This window comes from Lepidochelys olivacea, assembly GCF_965140295.1.
Source record: "Lepidochelys olivacea isolate rLepOli2 genome assembly, chromosome: 1".
NCBI lineage: Eukaryota > Metazoa > Chordata > Testudines > Cheloniidae > Lepidochelys > Lepidochelys olivacea.
The window spans coordinates 342,970,200-342,991,783 of record NC_140411.1 but is presented as its reverse complement, the minus strand read 5'-3'; the positions used below and the strand labels follow the sequence as shown (position 1 = coordinate 342,991,783).

Sequence of the window (21,584 nt, the reverse complement as noted above, 5' to 3'; positions counted from 1 at the left end):
CAGCTTTTATTCTCTCCCCCTCCCAATTTATCAGCAGAAAGTGGAAATGCGGTCTTTCGGGTGTAGCCCGAATATTATTTACTATGTTACTTCCTGGATAAGATAATGAATGTTGACCCTTCCTGTTCATATAACCCACCTCCCCTTCCTTTAGCACATTGACTTTCAGTATTGTTCACAAATGGCTAACATGATAAGAACCCTGGGACACATGCACAGAGATCATATATATATATATAGAGAGAGAGAGAGAGAGAGAGTACATATATCACTCTAGCTAGCGATCTGTGTCTCTAAATATCTGTATCTATTTCGATCTCTGTAGCTTTTTATATTTACAATGATCAGGATAGCTAGCTATAGATTTGAATGCCTCCGTAGAGATCAATATATCGTTAGAAATATCACAAGAAGCATAACCTGGCTGCTGTCCTGGGGTTCAATATGTTTTCCGTCCTATTTTTAAAAAAATAATAATGTAAATTTCATTAAGCGGTTTTTTTTTTGCAATCACATAAAAGGATAAAATGGTCAAAGGAAACTGCAAAAATCCAGAGTAGCAGCCGTGTTAGTCTGTATCCGCAAAAAGAAAAGGAGTTCTTGTGGCACCTTAGAGACTAACCAATTTATTTGAGCATAAGCTTTGGTGAGCTACAGCTCATCTTCCCACTTGTATTTTCCACTGCGTGCATCCGATGAAGTGAGCTGTAGCTCAGGAAAGCTTATGCTCAGATAAATTGGTTAGTCTCTAAGGTGCCACAAGTCCTCCTTTTCTTTTTGCAAAAATCCAGTGCAATGTTAGGAAGCCTAGCTGTATATTTTAAGATAAGGTTTGAACATATCTAATGTAAAGATCTTTTGAGACCACTGACACTTTGTGTGCGTGTGATATTGTCCTTATAAAGCTGTCTGAGTCAAACACACACAAACCCATGTGTGAAAACAGACTAATGGTGAAAAGAAAAAAGGTTATTAACACATCACTGTCTTCTTCTGGATCTCTTCTTGTGGACAAAATATCTCCCTGCCTCCTAGTTCATGGTTACTTAAGTGCAGTGAATGAAGAACCCAATAATAGCTCCGAACTAGCCAGAATGGATTCTCCTCGGAGGGTTTGCAGTTTCATGTGGGATCTTCACTGGCGAGGCCTTGTACGATTGATTGGAGAGGGAAATTTACTAAGGGCTTGACAAATCCGAAGACTTGACTCCCGTTTGCCCTCCAGCCAACCACACCTGAGCACCACTCTGGGCCTCGATCCGGCAATAGCTTTTACTTCTAGGCATAGGGCTGATGCCAAAGGGACTAGCCTGGGGGTTACAGTTAAGCCACAGAGTAAGTTTTTGCGGGATCCGGGCCCTACGCTCAGTTTTGCTCAGGCCCGCAGGTTCATAGCTCTTGGTGCCCTGGCTGCTGCCCTTTTCTCTCCTGGTTTGACCCCCGGGAGCAGAGCACCGTGTGGGCTAAGTTTCTTGAGGTTATCACCAGTAGGGCTTAGGTGGGTGACAAGGAGAGCTAGTTTGGGGGTCCTGCATGTGCTGGCCGATCCCGGAGGGAGTGTAACCTGGCCTGCTTCTGTTTTCTCCTAGCAGGGAGCCAGGTGTGTCGCCCACCGCTTCTCCACGGATCTCTCCCTTGGCTGGACGGGAGCAAAGCCCTGGGGAGCCACCACAGCGCGTCTCCTTGGAACCTGAGTCCCTTCTCCAAGACCTCCATCCATCACAGCTCCCCGGGACCCCTCTCCGTCTACCCGCCGGCTTCCTCCTCCACTTTATCCGCCGGCCACTCCAGCCCGCACCTTTTCACCTTCCCTCCGACCCCTCCCAAAGATGTCTCCCCGGATCCCTCCATCTCCACCCCGGGATCCACCGGCTCCAACCGGCAGGACGAGAAGGAATGCATCAAGTACCAGGTGTCCCTGGCGGACACCATGAAGCTGGAGTCCTCTCATTCCCGCAGCAGCATGGCATCGCTAGGCGGGGCCTCCTCTTCCGCTCACCACCCCATCACCACCTACCCGCCCTACGTCCCAGATTATAGCTCTGGACTCTTCCCTCCGAGCAGCCTCCTAGGGGGGTCGCCTACGGGGTTTGGGTGCAAATCGAGACCAAAAGCACGCTCCAGTACAGGTAGGGTTCTTGGGTTATTAACCCCTGGGATAGGGAGGGGAAATTAGGAGAGGTCCTGAACCTACCTGATCAAGGATCAGCCCTGTAGGCAGGCCTACAGACACGCTCCTTCTCTAAAGCTCAGACCCTGGAGAAGGTGTTTTCAATTTTGGGACATATTATATTGGCCTCCCTGCGGGCCAGATCAGCCCCCCCCCCAATCACAAGCAACACTGAGGGGAGTGGGAGTGGGAAGCCATGTGCAACAGGACTTTGTAATAAACCAAAGGGGGGTGTGTGTGTGAAGGGGGGTGGGGGAAAAGGACGTCCCAGCTGCCCTGCCACACAGTCAGGGTAAAGGCTGTAAAAAGTCCCAGCCGAAGTTTGCATCCCCAGATTAATTCTAGGGCAGCGAATCCGCCTACCAGTTTGTCGACATGAATCTTGGGGGATGCCCCGGTCCCAAGGAAGAGAACCTGAAGGAATTGTACCAGTCCCTTTTGCAGCCCCCAATCCACCCCAAAGCTGCTAAAACCAGGGCCTCTGTAACTGGTGTGCTTGAAGCGGCGGGGATAACAGGGGACTTCAGCTTTATTTTTTTCTCCCGGGGAGCTGTCACAGAACCCAGCACCCTCAGGAAATCGACGTGTACCTATCGGTTCAGTGACTTACTGGGCAAAGAGGCAAACAAACCAGCTAGGATTTATCCACCCCCAAGAGCCCGCTTCCCGGTCTCGTCCCCCCAGCCCAGAAGCCAGTTTGCAGCAGCGTTGGGAAAGCATTCTGCAAAGAGAGTTTTGTTTAGGCTGTCCGGCTGGGGGGTCTCACTCCCAAAGATTTCACGAGCTGGACTTTTAAAACCAATATATCCCATGCTCTCTCCCTCTGTGTGCAGCAGGGCACGATTAGTCAAAACTCCCTCCACTCCCCCTTCCGTGGAGGCTGCCTGGCATGAACGCGATCGGTTTTCAGGGTTTTTCCAGGGTGACATTTACTCTGACTGTCTGGGCAGGGACTGTCTCTATTTAGCTGATATGTTCGAGCTAATCCAATTATTTTCAGACTGCTGCACGCGACAGTTGCATTGTTTATCCAACGCCAGGAACTTTAATAGGGTCCGGATGCGGTTAGAAGTGACAAAAAACCCCAGACCTGCATGTTCTGTACATGAAAGCAGACGGGGGTGTGTGTGTGTGTGAGAGAGAGAGAGAGGGAGTGAAACAAAAGAGAGGGAAAGAGAATAGAACAGCAAGAGGAACTTACTAGTGATGTCCAGTGTTAAGGGGAACAAACTGATCAATCAGTGTATCAAGGGGGAAGGAAAACGAATGGACTGTGTGGGGAACCAAGTCCGGGGCATTCTTGTCTTGATTTTAGACAGCCCATGCGCCTCCTGCCTTTTCTGAAAGGCGAGCCCCCAGCCCTAAAACCCGGACCGGCAGGTTAGGAAAGAGGGTGTCCAGTAGATGGTGGAGAGGTGGCGTTTGCAGCAGCAGCCGTGCCCCAAACAGCCTGCCCGGTGTGTGCGCCCGGCCAGGCATTTCCAAAGCTCCCCAAAGTGTTGTTGGCTTGTTTGTTTTTGTTTTCCTGCTGCCACTCTCTGTTACTTCTAGAAAGACAGCTGCGGTCTGCATCACCAAAAGCAGCGCTGGCTTTGTGGTGGGGTTGCCATTTCAACCTCAGCTAGCTGGGAAGCCGGGGAGGTGGGTGGGCAAAGGGACTGGAGGTGTCGCAGGTGAAGGAGGGAGAAACGGCTGCTACCTTTGTGGGGTTTTGCTGTTTGCAAATGCTCTACAACAGGCAGACCAGGCGGCCGCGTTTTGGAAAAACGGTTGAAGTTTGTGGTTAGGGTGCGGATGCCTCTTTCTTTCTTTCTTTCTTTCTTTCTTTCTTTCTTTCTTTCTTTCTTTCTTTCTTTCTTTCTTTCTTTCTTTCTTTCTTTCTTTCTTCTTTAATGCACGAATTGTAATGGGCCCCAAAGGCACGGTGCGAATCAAATAAACCGGCAGCATCTCCCCGCTGCGCCAGCGGCCCCCCGACCAGCCTGGCTGCTCAGCGGAGGCTGGGAGTGAGTGTCCTTAGAGCAGCGTGTTAGGGAGGGAGAGGGGAGCTCTTTGCATGGGGCTGTTGCCATGTTTAAGGCTGTCGCGCTGTGGTTCTCGTCACCGGGCTGCCTACACAGAGCGAGCCACCCGCCTGGCTCCCGCAGGCCCCGCTTCCAACCCCCCCCGCAGCGGGGCCTCTCCGCCAGCAAACCGCGGAGCGCAACGGCTGGGACCGGGCATGGGCCCGCGGGCTCGAGCCACGCTCGGATTGTTTGTCTGGAACGTGGCGACAGGGCCCTCGAACGCGGTGTAGCCAGGCACGAGTTAATTCCCCCGGGGCGTGTTAGGTGCGGCTAGATTGGAACAGGAGCGCCCTGGCTGGGGGCTTGCCTGAGCTGAGCTCTCGGTCAGACTCATCCCCTTGCAGTGCATAGGACTAGTCACATATGCAAATGCTATGGGGACCGGCCGCCCTTTTCCGGGGGGCAGAACCCCCTTCACACACACCAAGGGCGGGCTGGCTCCTGCCCCTTTCTGGGTCTGTTGTTCGGATGGCAGGATCGGACCCCTCCTTTATGATGAACCCGAAGCGTTTTCGTTTTGAAATCGAAGGCTTATTAAAGCAGGCCGGGGCTCAGCTCGCAAGCAGCTGGGAGGTTTATAAACGAGCTCTTCTTTTCTTTCAAAGAAGGAAGGGAAATGAATTGTTTCCGTGCGGGAGGATGGGTCCTGTACTGGTAGGGGCTGGGTTGGTTCAACAAAGCACTGTAGCACAAAAACCACTCCTGTGACTGTATCAAGAACCCATATATTTCCTGTTCCCAAATGCCTAAAAGTAAGCTTTGGGCCATAACCCTTCTATGTGCAGCGCTCAGCTTTGATCCTCCTAGTGTTTGCTCCCTGAGCACATTTATTAGTTTGTAGGTGATCATCTTTAACCAAACTAATAAGCATAAGCACCAGGATATTTTATTATTGAAAGCTCTGGGGATGTGCAGCTAGATTTAAAAATGGTTTGCCTGAACCAAAGCCTACTGTTTGTTGTCACAATTTCAGCCTGTCTTTAGCTCGGTGGGGAAAAAGGATGCAATGCAGACTATAGGCCAGGGCAACGGTGAAGGTACTGCCTATTTAGGTTAAACAATTGGCAATAATACAGGATCAAACTTAAAATAGTAGACAGCTGACAACCTCTTTTCCTTCCCCGCTTCAGAAAGAAAGGAATTGGAAAGCAGGTTGATAAGAAGGAGAGAAAACAAAATATTTTAGATCCACAGCACTGGCCGCATATGTGTGTCGCAGAGTCCCTTAAGTATCTCTGTTGGAAGACTTAATTAAAAGCCTCATCAACAGATGAGAGTGACAATGCACCTGTGTGGGTGAGGCACCAAATCTGAGTTTGTTTTCAGTTTGTTTTCCACCAGTGGAGTGAAATACTCTCCCTGTTAATTGAATACACCAGAAATCGACCAAATCTCTCCCTTCGCTGAACCGGTTGCTGATGCTTTTGCTTTGCTGCCTGACTTAATAGAAAACACAGCCCTCTAGGAACTCTTCATAGGCAGCGCAAGGGCTGGGCTAGGGCTTTCATTCAGGCTTTAAAGATCGATTGGTGGTGTCAAGCCAAATCGATGCGATTTGGCTGGTGCCCTAACTCATTGGACGATACCAAAGACTTCTGACCTGCCCGCTGAGGCAAGGGAGTTAGGAATTCTATGGAGCCTTTATTCAGAGTAGCACTTTGCGGGCAGGACTAGCTTCATTAACTTCAATGGAACCACTCCCTAAGTAAGGGCTACTACTGTGAGTAAGGGTTCCAGGCTGGGCCCCCTGTGGCTTGATCGCCTGTGGATATTAGTGTGTGTCCTTACGGGTGGGAGAAGCAGTCCCATGTAACTCATTGCAGCTGGTGCTAGCCAGTCCTGCAGGATCAGGCCGCAATGTATTTCCCTTGCTAACTGTAATGCTCTCTGCGCAGGCTTGTGTACAGTTTCCCGCAGCTCAGAGGAAACGAGCCAGGGGCTGAGCCTGCCTCCACTGATGGGGAGGGTGGGGAAGGATCGGGCCCCTAAAGCTTTGGGGTTGTAGTTTGTTTGGGCAGCAGAACGACAACGTGTGTGTGAACTAATGACCAAGCAGCCCTGCCCACGAGCTGGCTTTGCAGAGGGCTTGGGGGGAAGGCGACGCTTGGGGGAGAGGGGGCTGAGCCAGATCGAAGGCCTTTCACACTTGTCCCCCGCCCCTCCCCCGCCCTCCCCCTTTGCTTTCCATAAGTGAACTGTGTGCCCTCTTGTTTCCAGAAGGCAGGGAGTGTGTAAATTGTGGCGCTACCTCAACCCCCCTGTGGAGGAGAGATGGCACCGGGCATTATCTGTGTAACGCCTGTGGACTCTATCACAAAATGAACGGGCAGAACCGGCCCCTGATTAAGCCCAAGAGAAGGCTGGTAAGTCCCCCCTTTCCAGAGCGTCGAGCCAGACAGCACTAACTTTCTGTCGTTGTTGTGCTTGATTTCCTCAGCCCAGGATGGCGAGCTTTCTGCAGGGAAAGGGCAGGAGAGCCCACAGACATGTCAGTCTGTACTGAAGAGGGGTTTTAAAGTACGAGCTATAGAGAGACTCTCAGCCCATCCCCCACATTACACTGTGCCTGCCAAGTTACGTACCTTTTTTTTTTTTTTTTTTTAATATTTGTGCCTTTACAAATCTCTATCTGTAGGAATTACTTTAAGGGAAGCTGAATTTCTTACAAGGGTCTTGGGTGGGGAAGAGCGGCTGGAGGGGAAGTGTGGCAGAGCACAAGGTCTGAGAGGCCTCACCTTGAAAGAGGGAGATTTTGAAACCCGTTTTTTTTTTTTTTTTTTTTTAAATTTGAAACCGTCATGGGGGGCGGGCGGGGGGAATTTGTGCGTTTCTTTCTCCTCCACCCACGTGGGATTACAGGGACAGCTGGGTTTTAAAGGAACACAGGGACTTATCCTTTCCTTCCCTCCCTTTCTGACCTCAAAAGAGTGTCCAAGTTTATTTATTGCGGTATTTAGGATGGAGCATGTCCCTCACTATGGTCAGTTTACGCTGATTGGACAAGAGATCGCCTTGGTAATTGGCCCTGATAGATCATAGATTCATAGAGTCTAAGGTCAGAGGGGACCACAGTGATCATCTAGTCTGACCTCCTGGAAAACACAGGCCAGTGAACATCCCCAAAAGAAGTCCCGGGGCAAATCTTATAGAAAAAACATCCGCTCTTGATTTAAAAATTGTCAGTGATGGAGAATCCACCACAAGAATTAGGCCCCAATCCTGCAAAAAACTGCACCCATGCTTAAATTTGGGCCCCATCCTCCAGCACCCTTGCATAGTCATTTGCATCAGTGCAATGTAGGTGTAAAATGCTACTGTTCCGGTCCGGTAGGAGGTTTACACCCACGGGTGTAAATGAGGATGCAGGGTATAGGGCAGTAGCATATCAGAACCTGTGAGTAATCACATTGGAGTGAATGGTGTGTGTAAAGTTAAGCATGTACCTCAGCCCCCTCAGAGGAACACCTAAATAAATGCCTCATTACACTAAATAATGGTTTCAGGTTTTGTAACTGTAATACACATCCTATGTTTAGCATCCCCAATGATCTATTTGTGAATTTCCCATGGAGCCACAAGAAGTCTGGAAGGCATGGCTAATGTACTTAGCAAATAATCATGCAAGCAACAAGGGGTTGGGGGTGGGGGGTAAGTGGGACAAAATTATGTTCCCTCCCTGAGAAGTGAGTGCATGTTTAGAATAAAGGAACATTTAGTCTCATTATTATTATTAAAAATGCTGACAGTATGCTGGCTGCTGTTCAAAACACAGAGGAAAGTGTGATTCCTGCCCCATGGTACTTAACAACAGAGTTAACAGACAGAATAATATAACTCCCCTTAAAGCCCACATCCTGCAAATCATGCTTAACTTTATGCACAGTAAGTAAGCCAATAGGTCTTTTCAGGGCATGTGCGTAGTTTTGCTCAAGTGACTAGTCCCATTGATTCCAGTGGGATTACTCACATGAGTAGAGATACGCATGCACCTAAGACCCCAGCCCTGCAAATGCTAAGGCCTTGTCTACACTTACCGGGGGTTCGATGTGCGGCGATCGATGCATCGGGGTCAATTTAGAAGGTCTAGTGAAGACCTGCTAAATCGACCGCAGATCGCTCTCCCGTCGACTCCGGTACTCCACCTGAACGAGAAATGCAAGGGGAGTCGACGGGAGAGTGTCTCCAGTCGACATCGTGTAGGGTGGACCCCGCGGTGAGTAGATCTAAGTACGTCGACTTCAGCTACTTTACTCACAGAGCTGAAGTTGCGTAACTTAGCTTGATCTCCCCCCCCCCAGCCCCCGTAGTGTAGACAAGGCCTGAGGCGCTTGCTTAACTTTATGCCTGTGACTCGTCCCATTGCAGTGAATAGGACTATTCACATATGCAACTGCTATGTGTTTTTTGGGATCAAGTTCTACATGGCCAGAGGAAAGATAACACTGCAAGGAGAAATGCAGTTGTCTTCGACTGGACATGTAGGTTTGGAGACAGAGGGGTAAGTTCCCCGGTCCGTCCTCCTCTCGCTGTCAAACGCTGCACAGTACGGGCAATAGTGCACCACTACTTCCAATGAACTTTTCCCTTAAAAGAAACTGTTGGTCCAACTTAGCGGAGGCTCACCCCTCCTGCCCTTATTAGAAAAAGGGAAAAACTTTCCAGGGAGGGAAGTGCTTGTGGGCTTTTGATTCTGGGAAGCTCTAGCCTCCACGCCCCTCCCCCTCTCCATTCCCCTGTCTTAAACACACACACATTTTTCTGTCTTTATTATTTTTTTTTTTCTTTCTCTCTTCATGTGTAAAGCTAACTTCCTAGGAAAAAGCTGCCGGATATCTGAGCACTGGAGATAGCTCATAAACAACAGCTCTGCTTCCACAACCCAAACACTAAGGAGTTTGAATGTATTAGAAGGAGAAGGGGGTTGAAAAGACCCAAAACAAACCCCCAGGCAGCTGAAAGGTGTTCTCTCAAAGCAAGTGTGATTGCACCATCAAAGAATGCTCTGAATCACCCCAAACCTGCACTTACAAATATATATTTGGGGTGCGGGGAAGGCGTTACTTCATTTTAAGGGCACAACACAGGATATATCCTGTGTTGTGCCCTTAAAATGAAGTAACGCCTTCCCCGCACCCCTCCAAAAAAGAAAAAGTCCCTGCAGTTTGAACACGGTCTGTACTAACTGGTGACATATAAATGTTAGATTTCTAGATTTTTGCCTTTCCCTTTTCTATATAAATTGAACAAAGCAAGCGCTCTGCCTCCATTTGATACCACATTGCTTTTGCCAAATTTCCCCAAGAAGGCAGATGTCAACAGAGCTGTGACTTATATTTGCATTTAGTTATGTATTAAAAACTGGCATCTGTGTCTCAACTTGATCTGTTCTAACTTTCAAAAGGAGAGTGAGAGAGACAGCCTGGGTGTGTGGTTAAGGCACAGGATCTAGGATGTATTTCTCTCTCTCCCGCAAGCTTCCTGTATGACCTTGGGCTAGTTTCAGAGGGTCTGATCTACAGCCCATTGAAGCCAAAGATAGGACACCCCCACCCAGCTCTGACTAAAATCAATGCAGACTTCATTTATAAGAGTTGGATCAGACTAATAACCCGTGGGGGTCGTAGCGCCTAAAAACAGATCTCCTTAGTTTGAGGGTAGCTGAGAAGCTTGATTCACTAGAGAATGGAAAAGCGCTTTGAGATCCTCCACCAGAAGAGGCTCTGTAAGCGCAAAGTATTGTTGTTGTGCATTATGCCAGGGAGGATTTGTATCTGCAGGACATTACATGGTAATCTCACACTCCAGTTGTAATATGTACAATTAATTTTGGGCTTCCTCATTTCCATTGAAATCAGTGGGAGTTTTCTCATTGACATCAACGGGAGTAGGAGAAGACCCTTACTTCTATTGTTTTTTACTGTTTCTTTTCAGAAAGTGATAATTGTGCAAGAATAATGCTTTTTTTTTTGCCCTTAAATTACATTTATCATGAGGATTTTTGTGTCAAGTGGAATGACTGATTGTGAATATCAGTGGCACAGGGCACAAAACCGCAAAATGTCTCCAAGGGAGACGTTTCCTCTTGCGTGGGCTGAGTCAAATATCACTGGTTTTAGAAATCCCCAGAGGCCCAATACTTCACGCCTGACGTGGGTAAAACTCCCACTGAAAGCCTAGAGCCTGGTGCTGCTCCTGCTCCACTCATGGAACGGCCATTGGAGTGAATGAGAAACGAACCTATGCAGAAACTGAAGCATCAGTTTTCGACTCTGATCCTACAAATGTTGACACACACGCTTAACTTGAATTGATTTCAGTGGGGTTCCTCATATGCTTGAAGTTAAGCTAGTTTCCGTATCTGCAGGACTGAGGCTTTAGATTTGCCCGAGAGAGGACTGCAGGATCAGAAATCAACACATGTACACACACACTTTTCCCTTTACCTAGCAAGTATGTGTCTGCCGTTCATATTTTTGTAAATCTGAGTAGACTCGCTTCAGAACATGCAGACCCCTATCATAATTTTTTAAACAATTTGGAGTGTTAACATTTAACTTCTTTGCAATTTTTGCATTGAAAAATCCGTTATGATGGGCTAAAAAGAATTGCCAAATTTAGAAAATAATCCTAGGCCTTGTCTATGCTTACTGGGGGTTCGACACGCCGCAATCCATGCATCGGTGGTTGATTTAGCGAGTCTAGTGAAGGCCTGCTAAATCGACCACGGATCGCTCTCCCGTCGACTCCTGTACTCCACCTGAATGACGTCTCCAGTCGACATTGCGTAGGGTGGACCCCGCGGTGACTAGATCTAAGTACATCGACTTCAGCTATGTTATTCACGTAGCTGAAGTTGCGTAACTTAGATCAATCTCCCCCCTTTAGAGTACACAAGATCCTAGACTGCAACTGATTGTTTACTTCACATGTTACGTAACATACTACTACTCTGCATGGGCTCCCCCGTTTAAAGTGTGCCAGTCAGATCTTTTAATTAATCTTCGTTTTCCTTAATGAGATCAGAACAAAACTACCCTTTCCTTCATCATGATCACTAGCCGTATTTGCATCCCACCTTGGCTTCACTCTTTTTTTTTATTTTGGTGGCCTGGACTAGGCAGAAAATGTAGTGTTTGCAGGTTAGTTTTAGCACATTTAGAGCCCAATCCACAGCCCACTGAAGCCAACTGGAATCTTTTCAGTGTTTTGGGATGAGGTCCTTCGAGCTTGATTCTTTAGTCTGTGGGAGTTTCCATTGAGCAAAATCTAGGTTCAGGACCTCAAGACTCCTTGAAGTTAATAGGACCAGGATTTCACCCACAGTGTTTTTCCAGTTATAGCCCATCACATGCAGACTAACAGTTAAAACCAAATTCAATGGCTTGAACTACAGACAAATTGCTGCACATCTTGCCTACTTTGTATACACAACTAGGAGCTGATCGTTGCACTGCTTACATACCCTAAACTCCCATTGACCCAGATCGTGGCAGCCCCTTTGTATTCGATCATGGTGAGTGTTCTAAGCAGGTTATTATGTGTGTATGTATTTACTTTATATTTCACACTTCTTTTGTCTAAATAATGAAAATCCTTACCAACCAATAAACAAAGGACATGTAATGCCCAATAAAACAGCCCACTCCCCCCTGGCTTCGACTCCCCACACTACATTTAATTATTATTTAAGTTGTAACATGACCTACCTAAAGCCAGGAAATTCACAGTTAAAGTGAACACTACCCCTAATGTCCACGTTTGTGTTTTAGATTTGTTGTACAGCGTCCAGAGACTTAGTGGTTTTTGAATGTTGTACGTGCTGCAATAGGCAGCTGGAGTGGGTAGTGGGGTAAATGGTTAGATTAGTGGCACAAAGAAGAGAATTAAACCTCAGTTCCTCAAGGTGCTGAGCGGTGCCTAGCTCCAGCAAAGCACTTAAGCACACGCTTAACTTTCAGTTCATGAGCAGTCCCTTTGAAGTCAATGAATAGGTGTGGAATCAGAGCCCAATAACCATTTAATGTTCATGAGGGGCAGACAGGACTTTGGCTTTAAAGATCTTATTTGAAAGCCTAACACATGACAAAGTGCAAGGAGCTCAGTTTATCCATCACAGACGGATAGAGTGGAGTAAAACTGTAAAAGTTGTGAGTGTTAATGATAACATATGTATAAAAGAGGGAGTACATTCCCAACTGTACTGCTAAATTCTTATTTTACTGGTAATGAAAATGGTTCTTTTTTCCCCCTTTTCTTATATGGCTTCTATAAAACCGTGAAGTCTTATTTCAGATCTATAAATACTCAAATAAACTGAAAGGTTTGGCTTAAAATGATGTGATTGATAAGTCAGCTGCTGCCACCCTTAGCTGCAATATTAGTTACAAGCTGGGGCCTGTGCATCAATGTGAGTGAAGTCTACAGGACTGAGCCTTATTTGGGGTCTGATCCTGCTTTCTTTGCACATCCAAAATGCCCAGTGATGTCCGAGTTTTGAATATGCTTTAGGGCCTGATCCAATACCCACTGAAGTCAATGCAAGACTTTCCGTTGACTTCAGTGGTTGTTAGTTTGGGCCCTAAATGCAGAATCAGACCCATGGGCGCCTGAAAGTTTTAAAATGGGAAAGCCTGATGGCATTTAAGTAATGTATTCCCCTCTGAAACATGATCTGCCAGAGCTGCTGGTTTGGATGGTTTCTTCCGGAGGTTTGGCACTTACCTTAGGCCTCCGGTGCCATTCCTATATAATTTGGGATGAATGCATCTTGGGGATTTTCAGAATTACTATTTGTTCTCACAAGCCATTTAGCAATGTGCAGTAGTTTTGTCCAGTTTCTGTTTGTTGGCTCAGTGGTTTTGCTGATTGAATCTTTTTAATATGGGCGCTTTTTTTTCCTCCCACCCTACCTCAGTCTGCAGCAAGACGGGCGGGCACATCCTGTGCAAACTGTCAGACCACCACCACCACTCTGTGGAGGAGAAATGCCAATGGCGATCCCGTCTGTAATGCCTGTGGGCTCTATTACAAGCTGCACAATGTAAGTGTAACTGTAACTCTCGTAAGGAAGCTTCTGTTTCAGCCACGTAATTCTCCCGAACTTAAAGGGCCCCAATCCTGAGAGCTTCTGAACACCCACGTATCCCTTTGGGACCTGGCGGGATCAGACCGCGGGCCAGAATGAGGAAATGCTCCCCGTCCCCTTAATGATTTTGATTAAAACAGAATTGATGTAATAAAACCTGGTTTGAAGCGTTATAAGACAGGACCACAGATCAGTAACGATATAGCTTTACCATGTGCAAGCCAAGAAAGGAGGAGTTTATCCACAGAGAGTGATATTATCTACTTTGTGTTGGACTCTGCACCCTGGAAAAGACAACGTGCCATGTTGCAAACTGATACGCTTTAGATGCTAAGGCCGGTTCCTTGAGAAAATATGAGCTCCGGAAAAAAATAACACACCAGCCATTATTTCTTTTGCCCCTCCTTGCTTCATTCTCCCCAACCGCCCCCACTCAAAAAGGTAGCTGTAATTGCCAGGGATGGCACACGCAATTCCTAAAATGAAGAGGATTTGATTTAGTTAGTGGGATGAAGAGTCTGCTAAACCTGTGCTGTGAATTTTAAAGCACTACTTGTGAAAGGGAAGGGAAGGGGAAATGAAATGAAATGTCTGGTAGATTTAATCTAATAGCTCCATGCAAAGCCAGCTCACCTAAACCAGTGACACATGCCCTAAGGAAAGAGCTAAAGGGATCTGGAAAGAGTTATACCAATTATTATTATTATTATTATTATTATTTATTATTATTATTATTAATAATAATAATAGACTCTTAAGAGTCACACTGTTACATTCATTCCATACATGGCATAATAATCATAATGATAATTAATAATAACAACATAAGAAAGAGGGCAAAGGCTTACAATTGCTTTGCTTTGATGTCACTTTTTTTGGCGTGGTTGTTTGCTTTATGTTTCATTTAGAAACACTGAGCTGGGCCATCAGTTCCATTTCATCTTCACGCTGTTTTGTCTCTAGGGATGAGAGAACCAGTTTGGGTAAAATAAAAAGTGACCAAAATCTTTGCCCAAGCCTAGCCATGCATCCCTTATTGAGTACGGAACAACATTTGGTTAACTTTCCCCATTAGTTTTCATTTTCGGTCACAAGGAGTGAACTAAGGGCACCACCCTCTTCCTATTGAAGTCACTGAAAAAGAGGCTATTGCCTCCAATGGCAGCTGGCTCCAGAAATCTGGAGTGAAAGCACTGAACTGTCCCATGGTATTTCCAGTCCAAGAGGGACCAGAAAGTAGCAGGGATCTCAGGAAAGAACTTGTTCTTGCAAAATTTCCAGTTCTGTCCCGTGTATCTGAACACTCGGGTTCCTATCCAAACCTGTCTGGCTTTTGCAGGTTCACCCACCCATTCATTTTTTTATGACTATGTATCCTGTGTGTTGTGGACCTGATCCAGACCCCTTCCCTCCCCCAGATCCAAATTTTGGGGAAGTCCAGATTCAGCTGTGAAATTTGTGACATGGGGCACACCGCTCATGCCGAGCAGATTAGAACCACTTTCACATTCTTTAAAAAATATCTTCAGCTGGTGACAACAACCCAGGTGGTGGGTGTAGTACATGGGCCAGATTCTGATACTCAAGTCGAGTGGCATCTTGCTCTGAGTGGATCCATTAGCTTAAATGGGACCGCTGGTGGAGTAAGATACTGATCAGCAAGAATTTCAAAATCTGGCCCTTAATGAATAAGATCCTCTTTCCTAGTGGATGATGTCCAGTTGCAGCTCTGTCTTTAGCCCTGATGGGAGAGGGAAGGTAGCAACTCCCAGCACTGCTTTTCACTTGAAAATACCACCTCCCCTCCAGATCTAAAGATCTTTGACTGCGAGGTGGAAGATCAAGGTTTTATTTATTAACACCTTTCTCCTGCCCAGTCAATGTAAGAGCCTCTGACTGCAAAGTCCCTAGCCTGTTGTAGAGGTTAGGGAGATAGGCAAATACCAACAAAGAAAACAAACCAGAAGGAACATAGCTGGGAGAAGGCAGGCTGTGAAAGCAGATACCTGGGAGTGTGGAGAGGGAGAGGGCAGGAAGGCAGCATCCCGTGTGGTGACTGGTTTCCATGATGTGCTTTAAAGCATTGGGAGTTTTGTTGAGTCGCCTTCATGTGGAGGCCACTTCCTTTGCTGTCTTTCCGGGAGGCAGGATCAATAAGATTGTGTTAACTGTCTTGTGAATAGCATCAGACTAATCCTTCAGTCAATGCTTTGCTACCAAGGGGGCCGGTTATGGCAGGTGGACAGGCTTCCTCTAGAGGTCAATATATTTACAAGAAAGCGTAGAGATCCTCAGGTGCTGAAAAGGGACATCACTGAAGTTGATGGAGGAACACCAGTTTACACAGGCCATGTGCATTTTCTAGTGAGCAGTGGGACAGAAGTCTGTACGTCTCTGGGTCTCGTCAGATAAGTCCATTCTTAACTGGTGCTAAGAGTCTCTAGTAAGCTGTGGTGATCAACAGCAATTTAAGGCCTCCTGTCCCTCCAAAGAAGCATTCAACATCTTTTAGTATGGGCACTGTGAGGAATAGTCACTGAATATAATGGATCAAATATATGAAATACGTTTTTGATTGTTCTTGCATTTTCGTGTTTTTATTAATGAGTTTTATTCAAACCTTTAAACGGTTATGTCTTTTTAGAGCCCACTCCTGCAACTGATCTGTAGGGAAAACTCCCAGTGAGACCAATTCTATGGCTGAAATGACAGCAGGGCTGGGTTCTGGCTAATACAGCAAGGGAATAATATTGTCACTATTCCCTGACCCTCCCTGTTATGTTAATCTATTTTTAGTATTCCACTAGATTCCTGCCGGTAAAGCAAACCCAGTTGCCTGGAGGATATTAGTAATAATAGTCTTGGGACTCATTCCTGCTTCTATTGAAGTCACTGTCAAGTGTCCTTTTGATTTTAATAGGACCCATTAACAATCGTATTAATAATGACTAATATTTCACATTTATAGGGCGCCTTCTAGGATCCTCAAGTGCTTTCTCAGATACAGGGACTCCTGGCGACTAATTGAACATTATAATGACTAAATCTGCTGCAGACACAGAGCACCATTGAGGTCAATGGCAAAAATCCCGCTGTCTTTAGTCCGAGCAAGATCAGACCTATAATATATAAGACTACCCAGAGGCGATGCTGGGGGGTGGGGTGGGGAGGGGAGGTGAGCGTGCAGAGTCGCTTTCCCTCCTCCCCCCCAGATTTGCTGCTTGGCTTGTACTGAGCATGCTCACACAGACTGAGCATGCTCAGTAACAGTGCTGAAGCCGGCTGCCCACAGTTTGCCCCCCCACTATCGGCAGGCACGGGTCATCTCTGACTATCCCATCTACTTGATGTGTTGAATTTGGGGCTTTTGAGGCTGATCTTGCTGCATTGAACTTACATGCAATATTCCCTAGAAGTAGGATCAGGCCCGATTGACTTCAAAGGGAGTGGAGGATGCTCAGCACCTTGCATCTCACAGGATCGGGCTCACAACGCTCAAGTGTGCACCCTTTGAAATGTGTGAGCTGCCACTGACTTCAATAGGTGCAAGTTCTGACCCTTATTTTGCAATAGCTGGAAGCTACAGGGCAGCGGAGCGGTGTGTCCCAAGAACAGTATAGTCTGTATGCTGCATACAGTAAAGCAGAGAATGTATTTCCTTGCAGGATTGCCCATAATTAATGGAATCCATCTGAAATGAATGATTTTCATATACAAGTGTGTGGCCCATTTCTATTATGATTCTACTCTAAATAATCTCTTATTTAGCATGGGTTTAGCATTTTTACTGCAGAGATAATTTTGCCGAAAAGGGAGCCGTGTCTTAACCTCTGGACCGCATGTTTATGTGCAGTGGAAACAGAAAAGATCCCTGGGTTCAGTTCCTATGGCGAGCTTTTAATTATACTGTGACTACATTTTAAAGTCAGTGGAAAACCAAAATCTCTTTTTATCCTGCCCTTGGGATCACACCAAAATTCAGCCTCAGGTCTCCCCTGCCAGATCACCATGGGCACCTGTGTATAACACTTGCACCCGGCGCATACTGCATGTGATCTTGCTGTGCGGAACTCACGAGCACTCACTCTGCTCGGAGAAATGGGGCCACATAATCCCCCACCCAGTGCTGGTGGAAGGTGCAGAATTGACCACCCTGACGGCAGTGGTCTGTGTAGCTACCGAACACGCATGGTGTGGTCAGGAATGGTGCAAACTGTCCCCAATACCCTTCAAACTGGAGTGTCCTTAGAACTAACTCGGTAGCTCACGTTCTGGGCTCGTTCAGTCCCAGGCCTCTCCATTTTCAATTGGCAGCCTCATTAGCAATCTAATGGGAATACTTCTCTGCTAGGAACTGGGGTGACACCACTGACTCATTTAAAATAGGCCATCAAATAGACTTGGATGATAGCAACTTTTGATTACTACTGGCCTGGGCTGGATTTGAGCCAGAATTCCACAGGTGAAAAGCTTCATCTCTCAGAGGTTCCAGTCCTCTGAGTTACAAAAGGCAATTGAGAAGCAGGCTGGTCTTGTAGTTAAAGGTGCTAGACTGGGACCCATGAAAGCTGGGTCTTTTTCCTGGCTTTTCCATAGGCTTCCTGTCTGATCTGGCTTCAGATCCCCCTCTAGAGAATGGAGATAATACTTGCCCTACCTGAGTGGGCTATTGCATACATTAATTAATAACTCATATGCTATGGTGGAGAGCACCATGCAATAGCCTACAAACAAGAAGGTAAATTTTCCTGTAGTCATAAATAATGGTCACAATGGTGCAGGAATGATGTTTTTACACTTTTATTTATCATCATTTACTAGAGATGAGAGAATAATTTGCAGGGGATAATTTATCAGATATATTTAGCCTCTTTCCCCACTTGCACGATATCTACCAGCTTATTGTGATTCCCTCAAATATATTGTTAATACTAATATTCAAAATGATCTGGTTAATATTTTGGCGAACTCTCTGGATGGAGCATAGTTTGCTGTGGGTGAAATTCATCCCTGTGCAGAGAAGTCAGCAAAAGGCCTTTGCATCACTTAAGTCCCAGCTAAGCCCTTAAGCCGTAAGTGGGACTTAAGTGGGACATGTGTCTGATACTGGCCTCTGAATACAGATGAATTTCAGCCTGTGAGAATTAGATATTCAGCATTTCCTACCTGAGCTTAGTTGTGGTTGGTTCGATAAGTCACATGGTATTGATTCTCTTCCCTGATTGGATGTGTGAATTTCGCTGCTGGTGCAAATATTCATGCATGAGAATGTAATGTTTGGGTTTTCTGCAAATATTTGTGTGTGTGCATTTTAAATTTGCTTCCTGCCAGTACAACTCAGAGCAAGCAAATGTCTGCAGAAAAGGAACACACACAAAAAGGACTAACCATGTCCAAAGCAAATTTATTAAAAAAAAAATACCAATAATACTTTTTGCTCACGTTTTGCAGTATTTTTCCAGTTCTATGATGGTGACAAGAGTATTTTGGGTCCTTTGCAGATGAGACTGAGATTTAACTATTTCACTGGGTATTAGCTTTAATGATTTTAAACTTGCCTTAAGGAGAGGCCTTGAGGGTTGAGATAGTGCCTTTAAGGAATATATGAGCTGATATTCACTAGCTTGTTTTGCAGATGCACTCCAGTTACCTAGTGTCCTGGAACATGGTAACCTAACCCTTTTGGTCACTGGAAGTTACATACATTAGTCTGGGCAACCATGAAAACCTACCAGCTTTTTTTTCCACATGCTCCCAAAAGACTCGTTCGGATCTGGAATTTGGTTGGCCGTTTCCAAGGTCTTAATGATGTGTTGGTGATGAGTTCCACGGTGATCTGGGGAGGAGGGACAGCAGCAAAAAAGACAATAAAAAAATAATTGATTTTTGTTTAGATTAACAGACCCCTGACTATGAAGAAAGAAGGAATTCAGACCAGAAACCGAAAAATGTCTAGCAAATCCAAAAAGTGCAAAAAGGTCCACGACAGCCTGGAAGATTTCCCCAAGAGCAGTTCCTTTAACCCCGCCGCCCTCTCCAGACACATGTCCTCCATCAGCCACATTTCACCTTTTAGTCACTCTAGCCACATGCTGACTACGCCGACACCGATGCACCCGCCATCCAGCCTCTCTTTCGGACCTCATCATCCTTCCAGCATGGTCACTGCCATGGGTTAGAGACAGACTCCCCTGCTGAATGCTTACGGTCTCAAAATGAGATTTACTTTATATACTTGCATTTTTGCAGGCGTGCAGTTATCCATTTGAAGCCCGAAACAAATGGATAAAAATAATAAAAAAAAAAGTTATTTGAAGGCATAAAAGAAAAAAAAAAGGAAAAAAAAGTGATGTTTGCCACTTTTTAAAGGAACTCACTATGGTGTCTGTATTCTCAACCTCTGAATCTGGACTCCATCTGTGAATAAGCCATTCAGACTCATATTCCCTATTTAACAGGGTCTCTAGTGCTGTGAAAAAAAAAAAGCTGAACATTGCATATAACTTATATTGTAAGGAATACTGTACATTTGAGGAAGACTTTATTGCATCTGGGTAAGCTGTAAAGACAGGCATGAAGGACTCAGAGGAAATTTTTTTTAATGGCGGATGGGGAGGAGAATAAAAATGCCGACTGAGAAGAACCAGGTCTAATGAACGAATGGACAAACCGCCAGTCGTGTCTTCTCTCTCTCTCTCTCTCTCTCTCTGGCTGGCTCAAGTTGTTTGATGCATTAAGTAATTAACTAACTAAAAGCTGTAGGCAGATCATTCATTCAAGGCACTGGGCCTTTTACAGAGGAAGTAATAATGGTTTTGGGGCAATCAGTGTTAACATACAGATATTGCCAGCGAGGGTTTTCAGATAGCCATTCTTCAGGCCTATATGCATTGTGAACAAGTTCCTGTAATTGTTGTTTGTATGTATAATTCAAAGCACCAAATTAAGAAAGATGTAGATTTATTTCATCCTATTATACAGACTGAATGGTTGTATAAATTTATTTACTGCTAGTGTTAAGACCTGTTTTTTTTTTTTTTTGGTTTTGTTTTGTTTTTCATATTTTTTCCCTCTTTTTTTTTTTTTGGAGAATAAACTAGATTAAATTCTGTTGACTTACAGGCGTTTTGTGCTTGGCGGTGTGTGGAGGGGGGATTCTTTTCATTTTTGTTTTGATGATATTTATTAAATAGCTTTCCTGGGTATGGGCGACGTGTATCTTTTTCAGCTCCTTTCGACGGCCAGTGCAATGTTTGCGGTGGTTTAAAAATAAAATAAAATAAATGAAGTGCATGTTAGTGTGACCCACTGTTCAGTGTCTGTTACAGATCCCCTCATTTGCAAAGCATCTGAATCTGCTGCAGCTCCCAGCTAGGTGAATCATTCCTTTCACTCGTGCTCTAGAAGCTTATGCTGCCGAGATTGCAGGTTCAAGCCCCTGTGCTAACCATGATAACAAATGTACAGTTAGGAATTTAGTGGGGAGGTTTTCAAAGATACCACTAGCAGAGAGGTACCTAACTCTGCTTTTAGGCCTTTAAAAAAAAAGGCCTCGAGACCTTTGGAAAGAATCCTGTATGGTGATAAACTTTCCTCATGTTTTGTACTGGTGATTGCTGCCCTAAACCACCTCTTTATGCAGTGAGACATTTTTTACAGTCTAAAGTCCAGATCCTAGAATGAGCTCTATGCGAACGGAGCCTGCTGAACCTAGAGAAGTGGATGGAGCTTACTGCAGAAGCAGGAATCTAACAGCATATAAAGGATGATGATGAAATCTATATTTCCAACCCTTAGCCACTGTTCCTTCTAAGCTGTGCGCACATGGCAAAACACCACGCGCACAAAAATTTGCACAGAAGCACAACAATTTGCACAGAAGAAATTTTTTGCGCACACGGCCTGTCAAAAAGTAGAGGGTATGTTGCCTGTAGCCATCAGAAATCATGGGCCAGGCCCCCCAAATTCAGGAGATTAACTTTAAAATATTGAGATTTAAAATAAATCACTACATTTGGGGAGTCTTTTAACTTGCTTTCTGGTGTTTGAGTCTTTAGGGTTCACATTTTCCTAGTGTTTCTCCACAGTCATGGGGGCAAGAAACTTTAAAAAGAAAGTTGAAATTCTTACATAATTACATGACTCCAGGAAGTGGGGCTTTTAAGAAAAGCACCGAACATCATGAGTCTTGTGAGACAATCACAAGGGTTGGCAACACTGTCAGGCTTGTTGACCTCATAGTTGTCATTAAACAAAAATAATA

General features: G+C 45.5%; 1 protein-coding gene across 6 annotated transcripts in view; it reads left to right on the top strand.

The window, feature by feature from the left end:
* Nucleotides 1-20,610, top strand: part of GATA3 (GATA binding protein 3) — a 33,174-nt gene extending 12,564 nt beyond the window's left edge. For 2 of the 6 annotated variants that reach the window (XM_084622129.1, XM_084622130.1), the window contains exons 3-6: nucleotides 1,590-2,129; nucleotides 6,454-6,599; nucleotides 13,151-13,276; nucleotides 19,216-20,610. In XM_084622129.1, coding sequence (XP_084478255.1) covers nucleotides 1,590-2,129; nucleotides 6,454-6,599; nucleotides 13,151-13,276; nucleotides 19,216-19,500 — 1,097 coding nt within the window. In that variant the 3' untranslated portion in view covers nucleotides 19,501-20,610. Of the gene's footprint in view, nucleotides 1-1,589; nucleotides 2,130-6,453; nucleotides 6,600-6,673; nucleotides 6,754-13,150; nucleotides 13,277-19,215 lie in introns of all 6 variants that reach the window. The other 4 variants (XM_084622133.1, XM_084622131.1, XM_084622134.1 and 1 more) reach the window with 4 other exon arrangements.
* The last annotated feature ends 974 nt before the right edge of the window (nucleotides 20,611-21,584 follow it).